At 58.4% G+C, this 17,673-nt stretch overlaps 1 protein-coding gene and 1 long non-coding RNA gene across 4 annotated transcripts in view; one reads left to right on the top strand and one right to left on the bottom strand.

The window, feature by feature from the left end:
* The window catches only part of LOC141915973 (hexokinase-2), a 38,266-nt gene extending 22,273 nt beyond the window's left edge, over positions 1-15,993 (bottom strand). Inside the window, exons 1-2 of one of the 3 annotated variants that reach the window (XM_074807961.1) lie at positions 15,864-15,993; positions 479-641 (exon numbers count right to left, since the gene is read on the bottom strand). In XM_074807961.1, the coding sequence (XP_074664062.1) occupies positions 479-641; positions 15,864-15,914 (214 nt within the window). In that variant the 5' untranslated portion in view covers positions 15,915-15,993. Of the gene's footprint in view, positions 1-478; positions 642-9,560; positions 9,743-11,272; positions 11,467-15,863 lie in introns of those variants that run through there. The other 2 variants (XM_074807962.1, XM_074807959.1) reach the window with 2 other exon arrangements.
* LOC141915987 (uncharacterized) lies at positions 9,652-11,910 on the top strand. Its single transcript, XR_012621049.1, has 2 exons — positions 9,652-9,790; positions 11,294-11,910. It is a non-coding gene; the product is annotated as an uncharacterized LOC141915987 (long non-coding RNA).
* Positions 15,994-17,673: the final 1,680 nt, after the last annotated feature.

Raw genomic sequence — 17,673 nt, 5'->3', positions numbered from 1 at the left:
TGAGGAAGCAGATTTTTGGGTTGAGAGAAGCAAGTCAGAGCCTGAAACGGGGATGTGATGGGGATGCGTCTGGCCGGAGCAGGCAGAAAGGCCACATTGTGAGCAGCCGAGTCTGGAGAGCCCCCTTCTCCTCCCGTGGCCCTCATGGCATTCAGACAGTGGCTGGCACCGCTGCCCGCTTCAGCGCTAATGAAATTTGATGAGCCGGACCCGTGACTGTCTCCGTCCTGCCAGGAAGGGCACGCGAGAGCTGGTTCCCACCCTCCCTTCCACCAGCGGGAACTGGGAGCCCCTCCAGTCGCAGCACAGAGAGGGGAACAAGACCTGTCCCCACACAGAAGCAGGATGAAGCCGCAAGGACCAGGAGTGAAGGTGGCCATGGGTGCCACCCCCGTTTTGGTAGTGCCAAGAGGATGCGTGGCCCCAGCCCTCCCCACCTACCGAGACCTCCCCACCACACTCTCCCGTCTCACGGTACCTGTCCCATCCGGGGTGGATCTCACGAAGGTGGGCAGCATCTTCACCGAGGCAGTGGGGTTGGTGTCTGCTCCCAGCCCCTTCTCCATCTCCTTCCTGAAACGCTGGGACACCTCCTGGAGGGTCTCCTCGGAGAGCCGCATGTGGTAGAGGTACTTGTCGATCTGAAAGGTTGACATAAGGCCAAAAAGTCAGCGGGAGGGTTGGGGAGATGGGCACAACCCCCGTGACACGTTCAGGACAGCGTTCAGCCCCCTTCATGTCTCCTGGGGCTAATGCAAGAAGCAGGAGCAGGTCGTGACCCACCCCAAAGGGCAGGACAGGGCTGTGCCAGCACGTTACCAACACGGCAGCGCCAGCAGTGCCGCAACAGCCTGTCCCCAGGCACGCTGATAACCCCCACCGCCGTTCCACCTCTTACGGAGCATCCGGGGCCGCTTTCCAAGGAGCTCATCAAATGCCACCCCCTGCCCTCCTCAGCATCATCCCCTTGCCCGGACGGTTCCCAGCTTGGGAACGCTGAACCCTGAGGAGTTCCCGACACTCCGCAGCATCTTCTCCACTCATTCACCTACGGGCACCCAAACAGGTTGCGACAGCAGTAGGACCTAAACTCGACAACCTTCCCGGCCTGGGCTGTGAGTCAGGAGGTCGGTGCCGGAGGTTTTCCAGCTGCAGAGCCCTTCCTACGCCAAGGCGGCAACGTGCCTCGACCTTGACCCCCAGGGCCTCTTCCTACACGAAGGATGCTCGGCAGGAATCCACTGCCCATTCATTTCTTCCCTGCTGAGATCACCCCTACAAAGGTTACGGTGCCAAGAGCTACTCAACCCCCTTGAGCAAACAACGCTGGTGTGACACAAGTGGGTGCTGTGGCCAGGAAGGAAAGAAATCCACCCCCCTGCTCCTGGCAACCCTTTATACCCTTCTGCTGAGGCTATGAAGATGCTCAGCTCCTTCTACACGTGGCATCAAAGCATCTCCCCGGGAAAGGCAGGGAAAAACTCCTCCCCGACCCATCCATTAGCACCGTGCATGTCTCTGCAGCCTGGCCGGAGCAGGGAAGGGAAACGGAGAGGTGGACAGACTGCCAGCTCCCAAACTATGCCCTGTTTCAATTAACTTCACTTAAAATTAATTAAAGGGCAGCTGCAAGCCCTGCGAAGTCAAGAGGAAAACTCCACCCAGTTAGCTCACCTGTCTGTAGGCACGTAACATAAGGTCATCAGAAATCAAGCATGAATTTTTTTTTTATAGGGCTACGCTATAGGAAATGGGCATTTTGTGGGCGAGTAATAGCCATCCGCCCCAGCGTGACCTCGCTCACGGATGCAGCCGCTCGGACCCTGGGCTGAACAAAACAGCTCTGCTGTGGTTTTGGCTGGTGCGTTTCAGGCTGGGGATGCTCTGGCGTATCCTTCCCTCCACCCCCACACCAGCTCTGCTGGAAACTTGGAAGCCAAGTCCCCAGTTGCTCTGCTTGTGAGGGTTGGAGGGTGGAGGGAAGCCCGGACGAGCACCCTCCGTGAGAGACACTTTATTCCCTGGCAGCGGCATCCTCAGCGGTGTGATGGGTGAAACCTCCTCCCGATTCCTCTTGGTGCTTTCATAGAATCATAGAATAGAATCCCAGAATCACTCAGGTTGGAAAAGCCCCTCGGGATCATCGATCCAACCCTCAACCCGACTCTACAAAGTTCTCCCCTACCCCACATCCCCCCACAGCTCATCCAAACGGCCCTTAAACACCCCCAGGGGTGGGGACTCCACCCCCTCCCTGGGCAGCCTATTCCACTCTCTGACCACTCTGGCGGCGAAACATTTTTCCCTCCTGTCCAGTCTGAACCTCCCCTGTTGCAACTTGAAGCCGTTCCCTCTTGTTCTGTCACTAATCACCTGTTTCCCATTAATTGGGAGTGGAGAGCGAGCGCCCGCCAGCTGGGCGACCAGGCAAGTGTGAGGAAAAGATAAGGATAAGGATGAGGATAAGGAAAACTGGAGGTTTCCTGGTGCCGGCTGTTTACCCACCCCAGCAGCAGGAAGTCTAACACTCCCCTCCTTCCCCTCCTATTTGCTTTCGCTTGCTGAAAATTGCCACCCACGTACCCAGGCTCCAGTTACTGGCACAGGGAAGGTGGCTGCTGCCCCAGCTCACCTCCACCCTCTCCCTCCTCTTCCAGCTTCAAGAGGGGCCCGGAGCCCACCTCCACCCCAGCCCCAGGGTAGGAAACGTCCCGTTTTGCTGCCCCGAGGGTTATCAGTCAGTGCCGCCAGCCAGGACAGACAGCCCAACCCCATTTCTTAGCTGTGTGCCAGGAAGGTAGTGTTATCCTGGCGGGCAGGGACCTTTCACAACCTCCTCAGGAACCACGGAGAGAACCTCAGCCAGACTCCTTCTCCTCTCCAGCAGCATCTGACCTGGGGTGTTGGTGATAATTAGAGACAAACCCAGCCAAGACTGGGTGCTCTGCCTCCCAGCAGCCTCTCACCCCTGAGACCTTCCTCCGCTGGACTTCTCTGGCAGCCTACGGTGGTCAAGGGGGCCTGGTGAGACCACAGTGAGTGGGGAACGGGGTCCCAACAAGGTATCCCCATCCCAGTGCTGGGGTACCACACCAGTAGGGATCAGAGCAGAGCTTCACCACTGCATGAACCGCATGCTGCTGGTGTTTCTCTCCTGTCCACCACCCTGACTTTGTTTGCTTTTCCTCCTAGACTGGCACGATGAAGACCTCGTCCCAGAGCAGGTGGGTGCTCTGGAAGCTGGGATGAACAAGAAGCCATCGCTGTTTGCGCCTTGACTCCCGCCAGAGGCACGGGGCAGTGAAGACACTGCCTGCACAACCCACCAGCCCCCAAAATCCCAGCACGGGGAAACAACGTGGAGGTTTCATCTCCTTTCTCCAGGACAGGCCCTGCTCAGCATGTTCCCCATGTCCTCCAGGCTCCGCTGCACCAGGAATAATCAGCAGCATGAGAAACAGGGTGACCTTCTTCTAATCTCCAAAGCCCTTTAAAACCTGGATCATCTTCTCCTACAGACATAGACGTCGTCCCACTTGGCAGCTAAGGCAGGTCAGGGCGTCCTGCAGACGGGCTCCAGGGCAGCAGCAGCTCAGCTCCCTCCCAAGCGAGACCACCTTGGCGTGCACTTGACCCCCACCAAGGAAGGGCCAAGACTTCCCAGCCCCACGGCCCGGTTCGTTACTCCAATTAAGCCCCCTGCGCCCAAGCACACCTTGAGTTGTAGCAAAGATTGGGTAAGACAGGGGGATTAGTCTGCAGCACCAAAGCACGAATATCTTTCAAGACAAACAACCTTCTCAGTTGTTTAACCTTTTTTTTAAGATCATTGCCAATTCTAAATAAATAAAGTCACTAGGTTAGGATCCGGAACGGGGCAATATAATTTCTGGAAAGCTTCCATCATAAATAATAGTGTTTCCCTGAGGAAATCTAAATAAACTGAATGGAGGAGGCACAGATTTAAGCTAGGAAGTGCTGGCGTGCTCCCAGCCCAGGACAGTCGCACACAGGGCAGGACACTTTGTTAAAGAACCGGATCATTGGAGCCACTGAGAACATAACAAGTTTGATGCAATTTTTTTGAAGGAAAACCAAGCAAATCCCCACCTCCTAGCTCAGGGCTGTCTCCAACTGCTCTGCTAATTTCTACTGAGTGCTGGGGAAGTGCCTGGCATCGCCCTTCTCAGCTGCAAGGCCACCGCTGGGCAAGGCCCATCCGCCCCAAGGCTGAAGAAACCTCAAGCTGCCCAATTTTTGCCACCAGCTGGAAGCTGGGTGACCTGTGCCATGCTGAGCCCAGCTTAAAGTACCCCAAAAGCCAGGTTTTTCTTTGCAATGATGGTAATAACTCATGGCTCTAGTACCAGCACCACAGCTAGACGTTCTTTTGCCTGAAGACATCTCTTAATGCTCCCATCGAGGTAGACCCTAAGGGGTCAGTGCTACAAACATATTAGCCTGCAAATAACTTCATTCCAATTCAGCGTCACCATCCACGGCGAAAAAAATTAATTCCTTGGCTTGTATGTTTGCAGGAAGGTCCCATCAACGCAGCTACTTGCAAGAGTGGAAAAACCCTCCCCGCCAGCTCTCCCCTGTATCGCTGAGCCCCTCGGCGGGGGGATGCACGGGCGGTGCTACGAGAGGCTCGAGAGGTCTGAAGCAGAGAGGATGAAGGATGCTCTTCCCCTGGCTCGCTGGGGACGTGGGCCAGGATTGCTGTCGGTGATGGAAATTACAGCGTGACAGCGGCTTCCGGCGAAGCGCAACCGTTTCCTGCCCAGCAAATGGCAGCGGGGAAGGGGAAGGACTCGGGGCAGTTTATTCTCGTGCAATAAGGTCTCGGCCACATCTTTCCCATTAACCATCCCAAGCTCTGGGAAGGGGAAGCTGCACGTCTTTAGTTTTAGTTTTGCTCCGGATCTCTCTCCAAAGCCACGTGTCTGATGAGAACCAGACTGGGAGTGAATGTTTCCAGCCCCCCAGTATCTCCCCACTGTGGTTTTCAGCTGGATGTGCCTAATTACAGCAGCGTTTTGGGAAAAAGCGTAACATTGGGGAAGGTTAGCTGGCTTCTGGGCTGGATTCTTTTCGGCAACAGAAAGTCAAATATTTGTGTACAAGAACAACAGAGAGATGTTCAAATTTGGGGAAGGTTTAAGCACTCCTAACCCACAAGTGTGTAGTCAATCCTCCCTCCAGGGTAGCCTCTGCCTGAAATTATTTTTTCTTTAAATTACTTCCCTCCCTCTCCCGGTTTTTAACTTCAAACATGCTGTTTTAAAAATCACTGAAGTTTTTCAGAATACCAACCCTCTCCCTGCTTCTTTCAGAGGGGGATGATGCTGTGCGAGCACCCAGCAGCTGCCAGGGCGAGCCCGCAGCCGTGCCCGGATCAGGCAGCGACAGATCCGGGGAAACCGAGGCAGAGGGAGCGGCAGCAGTTACCGAGGTCGCAGGGTGAAGCCGGGAAAACATCCAGCACCGAGAGTGTTTTATTTCCTGGCTCGGGACCGTGACCTGGCACGCACTTTGCAACTTTTACTATCGGATCGGGGATGGGCACCGCAGCAGGGGACAGACCCCGGGCCGCGTCCTCAGCACCCGGAAAACCAGCGCTCCCCGTCCCCGTGTCGCCGCGCCGTTACCCAGCGTGGGCTGAGTCAGCGTGGGGAACCGGCTCGTCCCCTTCCCCAACCTCCCCGCCTTCGGTGACACAGGACTGATGCTGGGCTGCACCCACCCTCCTCCAGCCCTGACCCCGGCAGCACCCACGTCCTTGGCTGCTATTGAGGGCTCCGCGCTGAATTAAACCCCACGTGCCCTCCCCGCCACAGCCAAGCCTCTGATGACACACGCCCGGAGTCATCCTGAACCCGAGTGAGTCAGATGGTTTCCTGCTCGGCCGGTTCCTCCCCATCCTCGCCCCCCCCTGGGACGGCAGCTGAACCCCACGCCGGAGGTGGAGCCAGGCACCCATTGCAAAAAAATCACGCTGCAGAGCATCAGCGGAGGCCGGGGACCCGTCCTCGGGTGACCCCAGCGCTCCGTGGCCCCACAAAAAGCCCAATTCAACCGGGAAAACCTTCTGGTTTCCAGCTCAGGAGTCGGAGACGTCAAACTGCTCCCAGTTCCCACCAGCCCTGAGCAGCCCCAGCCGGACTTCGAGACGCCTCCCTGCCCACGCGTCCTCCTCCTCCTCTCCCGTTTTAAACCCTGAAGGTCTCTGGGGCAGATATTAGAGGCAGCACCACCCCCCTCGGATGAGCAGAAAGCCTCTCTGGCGCCGAGACCCCCCCTCGGATGCTGGGAGCATCCCCCCACGGTCGGGGAAACTGAGGCTGCGCCAGGCTCCCCACGGCAGCTCTGATGAGAAGTCGAGGAGCGAGGCGATACGAGATGGTTCCCCGAAGATGCCAAGGATGGGAGAAGCTGTCCTGCCGCTGACCTTGGCGGGCTTAAGAGAAGCTGTTAAGTTGGTTTCCAGGAATTTGCAATCAGGTGTCCCTCCCACAGCCACAGCGGAGCCTGTGAGAGGCAGCCGGGAGGAACCAGCTAGATAAAACTAATCCCCGTAGCAAAGGAAAAATAAAATAAAAAAAAAAACCAGAGGAAAACCTGCCCCTGCCTGGGAACCACCACAAATATAGGAAAATTAACTCCATCACTAGTTTTTCCTCCTTTCAAAGGAGTGATGGGGAAGAAGAGCTGCCAGCCCGGTTATTTAGCTCGTTCGCCTCCCCCCTCCTCCCGTCGCATGACGAGGCTGAGGTTCGGGGACCAGGAAACCCAGCGTGAGCCGGCACATCCGAAGGGAACGTGGTTCATCCGCGGCAAACTTTCAAGCCAGGATCTCAAAGGACGCTGCTGAGGTTAATTAAAGTTTGCACAATCCCTTGGGGGTTAGATAAGTTAGTAGTGCAACCCACTTTCCAGCTGGGCAAAGCAAAGGGCAGGAGGAGTTTGGGGATGTACGTGACAGCCCCCCAGATGAGCAGCAGAGCAGGTAAAGCTGCTCCGTGTCAAGAATGGGGAGAAAAATCCTATTTTCGGGGCTATTTTCAAGGCCCTCATGTGGACACAAACCAGAGCTGTGGGAAAGAGCACTTTCTTCCCACGGCAGAGCCCCTTTTCTGCCTGATCCAAAGCAAAAAAGGCGCATGACTCGAACACACCCCAGGCTACTGTCCTAAAACCCAAATATAGCCTCAAATTCTGGGTAAAGTCTTTGGGTTTGACAAAAAAATAAATCACAGCTTTCCAAGAATTTCAGCCCTTACATCTCCCAGTGCTGGGGACTTCACCCCACTCTTTGCCTGGGAATATTTATAAGCCAGGAATAATTTTTGCATTCATGGTGGAAGCATCCAGCTCGGGAACGCGGCTGCTTCCCCCCTTCTCCCCCTTCCCCCGCAGCGAAGCCGAGCTCCGTGCTGCGCCGACACCAGCTTTGCCTTACCGGGAGCATTCACAAGCATTTGTTTAAAAATAACCCACAGAAATCCAGTGGTGGAGACGGCTGTTTGGGGCTGGGAGGGCAGAGCCATCTCCCACCCGGAGCCCCGGCCGATGGTTCCTGGATATTTTTCCCACACACACACATCTCAGCAAGCTTTTTCGTTTGGGCTTCGGAGCCGGGAGGAGAACGGAGCCGGTTCCCGGGGCTTCGCACACCCTTTTCCCGGTGGGTAATGAAGTTGGATACCTTAAACCCAAACCTGCCCTCTCCATTATTTCCAGCTCCCGATAAGGAGCTGGGAGCCCGAGAGGCAGAAGCCGGGCCGAGCCGCTGGCCTATTTCTGCCGTCGGGTTACACAACCCCTTTCCCGTGGATTTGGCTGTTGCACAACCCCAGGACACTCGCGAGCGGAGGGAGAAGCTGAGCCCGTATTTCCTTACAGATCACCTTGCATTGGGAAGATATTTCTATGCACTTTGTTTGGGGTTTTTGTTGGGTTTTTTTTTTTCAATGTTCTCTCTTGTTTTACTTCCTATTTAATGCAGGCGAAGGGCCAACGTGGCAAGTTTTGTTTCTCTGTCAGCGTCCCCAGCGTTATCCGATGGAGCGAGCCGGGGCTCTCTGCAGCCGTGCATTTTGCATTTTTTTTTTTTTTTGCAAATCCCGACCACCCACACCCGGGCACTGTAACCCCAGGAATAGGAACCGCTGCACGACCTCAGGACTCGGAGCCAAAACCCTCTCTGACATATCCTTAGATGCCCCAAACGCTGGCGGAGGGCTGAGGGAAGAGCCTGAGCCTTCACACCCAGTCTCCCAGCCAGCATTTTTTTTCTAGGAATCATTTATTTCGCACTGTTTAGAGCCCAAGCGCTGTCCTGGCCAAACAAAGGCCGGCTGCTTTCCACCAGCCACAGGAGAGCAGAGACACTTGCATTTTTCAAGTGCCTGAACTCATGAATTACTGGTGACAAACCCTCCGTGCATCCCAACGGGACGCTTCGACTTGCATTTGCGGTCCAGGAACAGGCTCTGGTCGTTCAGGACCCGTAAATTAAGGGAGGGGGAAGGCAAGAAGATGTTTTCCGTCGCAGTCAGTGCAGGAGACCGGCGTGGGGGGACAGTCTGGGGAGGGGCAGAGCCTGGGGAAGGGGAGCCCGAGGTGCTGCATTTGCCTCCCAGCTCGGAGCCACCCCCCCGGGCCTCCCCCGCCGTGCCCCGGGCTGACCGGGAGCGGAGGGCTCGGCCCCGCTCCCCGCAGGGGCCTCGGCTCGTCGCCCCGGGGAGGTTGGAGGGGTGGGGGGCGGGGGGGAAAGGGGGTGTCCCGCCTCCGGGGGATGCTCCGCGCCCGCGGATGCTCCGCGCGGGCGGCAGGAAGCGGCGACACGTGCTGCGCGGGGCGGCCGGGCCGCGGCGGGGGTCCCGCGGGGGGGGGTGGGGGCGGCCGGGGAGGGGAGCGGAGACACACACACACACACACACACACACACACACACGCAGCCCCTTCCTCCTCCTCCTCCTCCTCCTCCTCCTCCTCCTGCTCCGCGCCGCCGGCCCGCGGGGGGCGCCCGGCCACGCGGGGTCCCGCAGCCGCCCGCCGCGGCACGTACCGCACGGCGGCCCCGGCGGAGCAGCGCACGGGCCCGCGGGGCGACAACGGCGCCTCCCGCCCGCCCCCTCCCCTGCCCGCCGCCTTCCCCCATTGCCCCTTTTTTCCTGGGGTTTTCTTTTCCTCTTTTCTCCTTTTGCTTTTTTCTTTTTTTTTTTTTACTTTTTCCCCTCTCCTTTTTTCTTTTCTTTCTTTTTTCCTTTTTTCCTATTTTTCTTTTTTCTTTTTTTCTCCTTTTTCCTTTTTTCTTTTTCCCCCCTTTTTCCTTTTTTCTTTTTTTCCCCTCTTTTTCCTTTTTACTTTTTTCCTTCTTTCTCCTTTTTACTTTTTTTCCCTTTTCCCCCCCTTTTCCTTTTTCCTTTTCCTTTCTCCCCTCTCCTTTTCCCCCTCCTTTTTTTTTTCTTCCTTCCCCCCCCCCCTCCCCATTTCTCCTCGCCGGCCCCTTTGTCCCGCGCATCTCCCCCCCTTCCCCCGGCGCCCCCCCCCACCTTCTGCGCCTGGTCATGGTTGAGCTCGGTGAAGAAGTAGGCGAGCAGGTGGGAGGCGATCATCTCTGCGCGGAGGGGTGCGGAGCGGAGCGGAGCGGAGCGGAGCGGAGGCGGCCCCGGAGCAGCGCGCGCCGCGGTACTCGCCCGCGACAATGTGGCTCATTGAGGAGGTTCCCCTGCCCACGAGTGACGCGGCGCCGCGGCGGCTTCTGATTGGCTGAGCCGCGAGGGTGTGTGCGGGGCGGTGCGGGGCGCGCGCCGCTAGGGGGCGCCCGAGGGAGGGGGCAATGGGGGGGTACTGGGGTGAACTGGGGTGGGGTGGTGGGCGGTGGGGGGGTGAACAGGATCTCGGGTGGGCGCTGGGGGGGGTAAGGGAGATGAGTGTGGGTGAACTGGGGAGGCTGGGGGTGCACTGGGAGGGTACTGGGGGGTACTGGGGTGAACTGAGGTGGGGTGGGGGGGTGAAGAGTATCTCGGGTGGGCACTGGGAGGGTAAGGGAGATGAGTGTGGGTGAACTGGGGAGGCTGGGGGTTCACTGGGGGGGTATGTGCACTGGGGGGGTACTGGGGTGAACTGGGGTGGGGGGGGGGATGAACGGGATCTCGGGTGGGAACTGGGAGGTGCGGGGCAGATGAGTGTGGGTGAACTGGGGGGGCTGGGGGTGCACTGGAGGGGTACGTGCACTGGGGGGGTACTGGGGGGTACTGGGGTGAACTGGGGTGGGGTGGGGGGGGATGAACAGGATCTTGGGTGGGAACTGGGAGGTGCGGGGGAGATGAGTGTGGGTGAACTGGGGGTGCACTGGGGTGGTACTGGGGTGAACTGGTGTGGGGTACTGGGCGGTGGGGGGGGTAAACTGGATCTCGGGTGAGCACTGGGGGGGTAAGGGAGATGAGTGTGGGTGAACTGGGGGGGCTGGGGGTGCACTGGGGGGTGCATGCACTGGGGGTGAATGGGGGTACTGGGGTGAACTGGTGTGGGGTGCTGGGTGGGGGGGTGAACTGGATCTCGGGTGGGCGCTGGGGGGGTGCAAGGGAGATGAGTGTGGGTGAACTGGGGGGGGGGGCACATGAACTGGGAGGGGGTGTGCGTGGGGAAGTGCACAGGGAGGGGGGATAGCACGGTCTGGGGGGTGCACGGTGGGGGACACGCCGGGGGGCGACCCAGCAGCGTGCGCGTGTGTGCGCACACGCGTGTGCGTCGCCCCGTGTCCGTACCCGCGCGTGTCCCCACCGGTGCACAGGAGCGCGTGTGCGCGCACCCGCCATCCCACGCACGTTTAACGTGCGCGTCCGCGGGCATCCGTCCGTGGGCACCCGTCAGCCCGCAGCCCGTGGCCGTCCCGCGCGGGCGCACCCGCTCCCCGCGCCCCGGGAAGGGCTGACGCGGGGTGCTGGGGGCACCCGCGAGCTTTGGGAAGCCTCTGCCTCCGCCATCCCTCCTTCCTCCATCCCGGCTCCCTTCTCCTGCCTCCGTCTGGGAATTCAGGGGCCGAAGCCGGGCAAAGCCAGGCCTTGCAAGGAGCCCTACGAGGGCCGTGGCACGTCCTAGGCCGGCCTGGGCCTCCAGACCAGCTCCTGCTGCCCCGATCCGGGCTCCCAGAAGAGCCGGTCTCAGCAGCCCTGGGGCAGGAGTTACCCAACCCGTCTGCCTGCTCCCCGCCACGCTTTCCCAACCAGTTCTGAGCAGCTCAAACTCTTCCCGGCTTTACCTTGTAATATTTCTTTCTAAGGGGTCATTTACATCAGTTTTCCAAGGAATTGAAACTCCATTTCAAAGGAGAGGAGAAGAAGCAACAAAAAGAGAGGGAGAGAAACGGAGCCGAGACAACCCCGCTGCCAGACGCCTTTTCCTGGGTGATCCAGTCCTGCCGGACCCTGCCCGTCCAGCCCGAGTTTGGCCAGGCTTTCGGTTAAAGCCCCGTATCGGGAGCTGATGCTTTTTAATCTTTTTCAGTACGCCTGCATTTCAATTCACCCTCTCATCCAGCTTTTTTTTTTTTTTTTTGCTAAATACCCAAATTCTCAGCGGTTAAGATGAAATTAAAGCAGCGTTTAAGCCTAAAAATAGCCGGGCACATCTGTTCACCTTCCCCATCTGCTGCCTGCCCGGGTGGAGATGAAGGAAGCAACTGTATGTGCAAAATGAGGGGTCTGTCTTGTCCTTCTGTCCCGCTCGGGAGCTCAGTTCACCTCTGAAAAATCAGTTTATTCAGGGACTCATATTGCCCAAGAGTCAATTTATTTGCTGGGTGACACCCGAGCCCAGAAACGGCAGGAGGAGCAGATCTCTAAATAGCGCTTGCTTTTAAAGTGATTTTTTTTTTATTAAAAATGAGTTTTTTCCTGACACGTTTTGTAATTCCTTTCACGTAATAAACCTCAAAATCTAAATCTTTTCAAGCTGTCCCTCCCAGCTGCTTCGTATGGGCTTGTAATAATCTATCGGCATTTAATGCCGCGTTCCTTAGCAAAAGGAAATGGGCTGATTGCAGGGATTGAAGTTACAACCAGCTCTAATTTCTCTAATGCGATTCTTTAAAGACGAATGACTGTGGTAATGACAACGTCGGGCCTTGAAAGGAAGGGCCGTGCCCAGCGGCCGGAGCAGGGATGGGACATCCCAGAGTCCTGGGACCGGCTCCGCATGCAAGCGGGGCCAACCTGCCCCATGGCACAGGGCAGAGCCCCCCAGACCGCTGCTGCCCCAGGGGTTTGGGGACCCCCAAGAGCTGCGGACCGGGCGAGGGTAATATCCCCTTTTTATACCGGGGATTGGGGTGGGGAGAGAGGAATTGGGAACCAGACCCGGCACATCCGATTTTTTGAGGCCGCTGCGCGGCCCGGAGCAGCCGGGATGATCCCGGAGCTGGAGCCGCTCCAGGAGAGGCGTTAATTCATCTTAGATCACCTGCCCCGTGAGTCATCGCTCCATCGGTGCTCTACATAATTTCCAACAACGTTTCATTTGACACACACACACACATACACACATCCCAAACGAACCCATCGGCAGAAGAATGACACCGGTGACCATTTATTTACTTTGCCTGGTCACCCAACGCACCGGAAACCTTGAACTTGGCCAGACCCAGCCCTTGCACGGGGCTGGGAATAGAAAACCGGTTCGAGAACTTTTCTTTCTTCAGCAGCTGTGGGATGGAGCGCGTGACCTTGGGGCTGAGCTGGGTGAAACAGCCTTTCCCCAGCTCTGCAGCGAGGGATGAGGTTCGCCCATCCCAAACCGCCCCACCAAGAAGGAGAGGGGAGGATTGTGCCCTGTCTGGGCTGGGGGGAATCTGTCTGTCCATCCGTCCTACTGCTGTTCCTCTGCGGATGCTCGTAACCCTGCGGTTGACTTTCAACCTATCCTAAAATGTCCAGCTGCATCCCAAAAAAACATCCTCCCCCAAGCAGCCAGCCCTCCCCAAAAGAGCCAGAGGGATTCCCCATGGGTCGGGTGGGGACTGGGAAATGGGGTGCCCCTGGGCTGGGCCACCCCGAGCTTCTGCAGCCTTGCCTCCCCACCCCAACAGCCGGGCTAATCTCCGTTATACAGATGGAAAAGGGCAGATTAAATTAGATTAGATGTAGCTGCCTAATTTTAGCTTCCTCACATGTCACAGGTGCCCTGCTCTGGCTCTTACCTTGCTCTCCTCAAGCCCTTCGCTCCCCTCAAAGTCACGGGGCCACCAGCCAGGACAGGAGGAAATCAAACAGGGTTTGGCCAGAAAGTGGTACCCAGCGGCCAGTATGAGCCTGTGATGGGCAAGTGGGCGCTGGAGGTCACTGGACCCCAAGAGGGGACTGGTGGTGATGGCCACCCTCCACTGCTGATGGCCATCCTCCACTGCTGATGGCCACCTTCCAGTGCTGATGGCCACCTTCCACTGCTGATGGCCATCTTCCACTGCTGATGGCCATGCTCCACTACTGATGGCCACCTTCCACTGCTGATGGCCACCCTCCACTGCTGATGGCCACCCTCCACTGGTGGTGGCCATCCCCCACTGGTAGTGGCCACCCTCCACTGCTGATGGCCACCCTCAATTGCTGATGGTCATCCTCAACCTTGGGAGCGTCTCCATCCCTGCACAGACTCCCCTGCCCAGGAGGATTCTCATAGTGGGATTCTCAAACTGGGCCGGTCCAGTTTCCCCCATCCACCCCAAGCTTCTGCCACCGCCTGTCCCTCTGCCTCCTGCTGAATTACTGCAACGTGAGGTTGACATTTGCTTTCTGCTGCCTGCCCTGACCTCTCTCGTCGCGGTGCCAGCCCTAAGCTCTTGCCTTGTCCAGCTGCCGAGGATCCTGCCAGCTCTGTCAAACATTTCCTGATCCAAGGGGACATTGGATCCCCCATGGGACCAGCCCAGAGTGCCCCAGGATTGGCCCTGCGATGCAGCAGGGAGAGACATCTGAACCCTTTGCCTGTCCGTGAGCTGCAGCGTCCCCAAAGTCTCAGCAAGGTCCCCAAACCCCCAAGGGGGTGTCAGAGCTGGCAGGAGCATGGTGCCCCCAAAAGCTGGCATGGCCAAACTTAGGGACAGCTGGGGTGTCCCAGGGCTGGCAAAGGCTGTGCTGGGCACTGTGCAAGCCTGGCACATCTTTGAGGTCAAAAGTCCCCGCCAGGACACGGGACCTTGAGTCACGCTGCCCTGGGATGAATAACTCCTGCATGTGGCACTTTCTCAATCGCAGCGGAAAGAGGAGATTTCTCCAGCGTCCCCCAGGCGCTTTCCTGGCACTGGCAGAGCTGGGTCACCGCCACGTCCCGCGGCGTGGGGCAATCGCACGTCCCCAGTGCCACCGAACTGGGGCTGGGGCACAAGCGGGGCAAGCGGCAGCAGGCAGGCTGCTGGGGGAGCAGGCAGCAGCAGGCAGGAGGATGCTGGGTGCCAAGGACTTTTCCCTCGCCTCCTCATGGCATCCCCTGGGCTTTCTCCCAGAGCTCTGGGTGTGAGCAACCCTGGGGGATTTGCGTCCCGCGCTAAACGTGTGGATGTCGTTTCTGTTTCTGATCCAAGGAGTTTGGATGCTCAAAGGATCCCCTGGTTTTTGACCTGCCATCCCCCCGAGATGCCCCTGTGCCACGGCCGTGTCCAGCCCAGGCTCAGTGCAGCTGCCAGAAGCTGGGAGCAGGTGGGAAGTCTCCGGCTGCACCGGGATACCGGGGGGAAGGGTCATGGAGGCAGCAGCCGGAGGTGAAGCAGCAAGTCGCAGGCTCAGGGGGAGCCCAGGGACTGAGCTGGGGTCAAATCCCAAACGCAAACCACTCCCAGGACCTCCACATGCTCCGATTCCTGCAAAATCCATCCCACCCAGCACTGACGATCGGAGGAAATAAGCCAAAACTCAGTGCCAAGGAAGACCCTGGTGCACGGCTACAGCAGGATCCCACCTTTAGCCCAGCCGGGCTCGTGGGAAAACCATCGCGCGGGCAGGGACCAGCATCCACATCACCACGGCAAAACCACATGCGGGTGGATGCACCTCCCGCCCCATCCCCGGTGTGTGGGCGAGGTGCTGGCAGAGCCGCCAAGGGAGCCAGGAACTGGGCAGCCTCTTCAAAACCGGAGCACGAGGCGGGACCCCCAGCCCACAGCCGAGGGGCTCCCGCTTCTCCCAGCCTTTCCCGCTGCTCGGGTGAAATGGGGAGAGGTTGGGAATGAAAAACACTGCTTTTTTTGGTGCATTTTCAAGTGAAGATGATTTTGAAACAGCAAACAGCTGCCGAGACACAGGGGAAAAGCTGCTTTTCCAGGGAAAATTCCTAAATGCTGCTGGTGGAGAAACTGCCGGGCAGTCCCATACCAAGTGCATCCTGCCAAGTGCTGCTGCTGCTCCCTTGGCCGCTTCTGGGGTGAGAAAAGTGTTCTCTAACCCCATCCCGCAGCCTGGCCGGCTCTTCCCAGGGTGCAGGAGCAGAGCTGGGCTCTTCCTAGACCCTTGTTCACCCACAAGCAGCATCTTGCATCTCTCCCTGCAGGGAGGACCATGTCTCAAAGCCCCCGCTCACATACTTTTCCTTCAATTCACTCCACCAGGCAGAAAAATATTACATCCTGTCTTGCTTTGACATCACCCCGCCTGGCTGGGGGCCAGAGGTTTGGGAAACAGCTCTCCTACACCCTTCTATGAATTATTTCACCAGCACCCATCCCACGATCCAGTTACTCCCCTTTCAACGAGTGGCAGCCGGGTGAATTGGCCTTGCATCACCAGGGCCATCACCGCTCCTTAGCCAGGTACAAAGAGCAAAAAAGCCCCAAAATCCCAAATCCAGGGAGAAAATCCCCTTACCTGGGTGAAGTCCTGGCCGTCCATCCCGTCTGCCGCATGCTCAGACGTCATCCTTGGAGTATCCAAGAACGGTTTGCTGGGACTGGAACCTTGTGCCCCGCAGCGAGCTGGGACCGGGAGAGCTTTATCATCTCTGATCCCTGCGGAGGAAGGTCCTGCACGTCAGCCCTGAAGTCATTGGCTGGGCACTGCGGGGATAAATAGGGGATTTTAGCAGCACCGGTGTAATCCTGGAGCTGTGGGATGACCCCGACGGAGCTGCCGGGGATGTGGTGCTTTGCGCATGGTGCTGGGGGGTTTGGGCTCCTCCTGTCCCGCACCGCAGACACCCCCCCGCAGCGCGTCCCTCCGTGCCGTACCCCCTTTGCGTGGCAATAAATCATGGACCAGCCCATGGGCGACCCCCGTGATGCCCCATCCCCACGGAGGGGTGACTCGCTGGCCCAATTTCTGCGTAGTTTTACTCATGAATCCTTTCCTCTTTCTCCTGGGGAGGGAAAATAAAATGATGGAAATTAATGCTGGGGCGGGATGGAGGTGTTTGCGGGGGGGCGTTTGCAGGGGCTGGAAGCTCCAAGCTGTGCTGGGTCTGTGTGGCCTCAATCCTGGTGACACCCCTGGAGACCAGGGATCTTGCGTGTGTGCATGTTGCGTGTGTGTGTGTGTGCACGTGGGGCAGGGACATGTGGCTCTTACCCAGCAAAGTGCTTTAATCGGGATCTGAGGGCATCTGGCACAATGGCTCCTCCGCTGCAGAGCTCTGAGGGCCCTGAAGAACCCCAAAAAACCCAGATGGGGGGGGGGGGGGGGAAAGGAGGGGGGAAGAGCTGCTGCAGTGGCCTGGCAGCCTCCCCACCCCCGTGGCCCCGTGGCTCCATCCCTACGTGACCGTGGGCATGCGAGTCCCCTCTCCCCACTGCAGGGAAGGAACTGCCAAAGAGGTTTAAGGTTGATGCAATTATTAATTCTATCAAATGGAGATTATCCGGCTTGGAGGGCTGGGCAGCACTGGCAGTCTGCGCTGGGGTGGTTATCCAGGACGGGCAAAGCAGAAACTGCTGTCGGGGAGGAGGGGGACGGGGCTGCAGCCCCAGGTTTCCCTGTCGCAGGCAGCTGGGCTGTGATGGGGGCTCGAGAGAAGGGGCAAGGCTCATTCCTGGGGGAAGCAGGCTCCCCACCTGGGCTCAGACACCACTTGGATGTGCTGAAGGTTAAACTCAGCCCTAAATCTTAGCCCAGCCTCTAAGCTCAGCACCTTTGCAAGGTGGTACACTGGTTGGGGAGAGTGGGGCAGAGCTGAGTCCCATCCCTGGCCCCATCCCCATCCCTGTCCCATCCCCATCCCTGTCCCATCCCTGTCCTCATCCCCATCCCCATCCCTGTCCCATCCCCATCCCCATCCCTGTCCCATCCCCATCCCCATCCTGGTCCCTGTCCCAATCCCATCCTTGCCTTCATCCCCATCCCCATCCTCATCCCTGTCCTCATCCCCAGGCCCATCCTCGTCCCCATCCCCATCCTGGTCCCTGTCCCAATCCCATCCTTGCCTTCATCCCCATCCCCATCCTGGTCCCTGTCCCTATCCTGTCCCCATCTCATCCCCATCCCCAGGGCACGTGGCTGACGGTGACAGCCCAGGACTAATCCAGACCCCGGGACGGCTGCCGGGGGCCAGTGGCAGCCACAACCCCGACCCCACCGCGCTCCCAGCCGTGCCAGAGCTGCTCCCCCCAGCAGCCACCTGCCCCGTGCCAGGGGGGGCGGTTTGGCAATGCCTTCAGCTGACGGAAACTTCTTTTATTTCCAGAAA

This window comes from Strix aluco, chromosome 28 (assembly GCF_031877795.1).
Source record: "Strix aluco isolate bStrAlu1 chromosome 28, bStrAlu1.hap1, whole genome shotgun sequence".
Lineage (NCBI taxonomy): Eukaryota > Metazoa > Chordata > Aves > Strigiformes > Strigidae > Strix > Strix aluco.
Note: the sequence above shows the minus strand (reverse complement) of the source record. Positions and strands in the feature narration are given on the sequence as shown.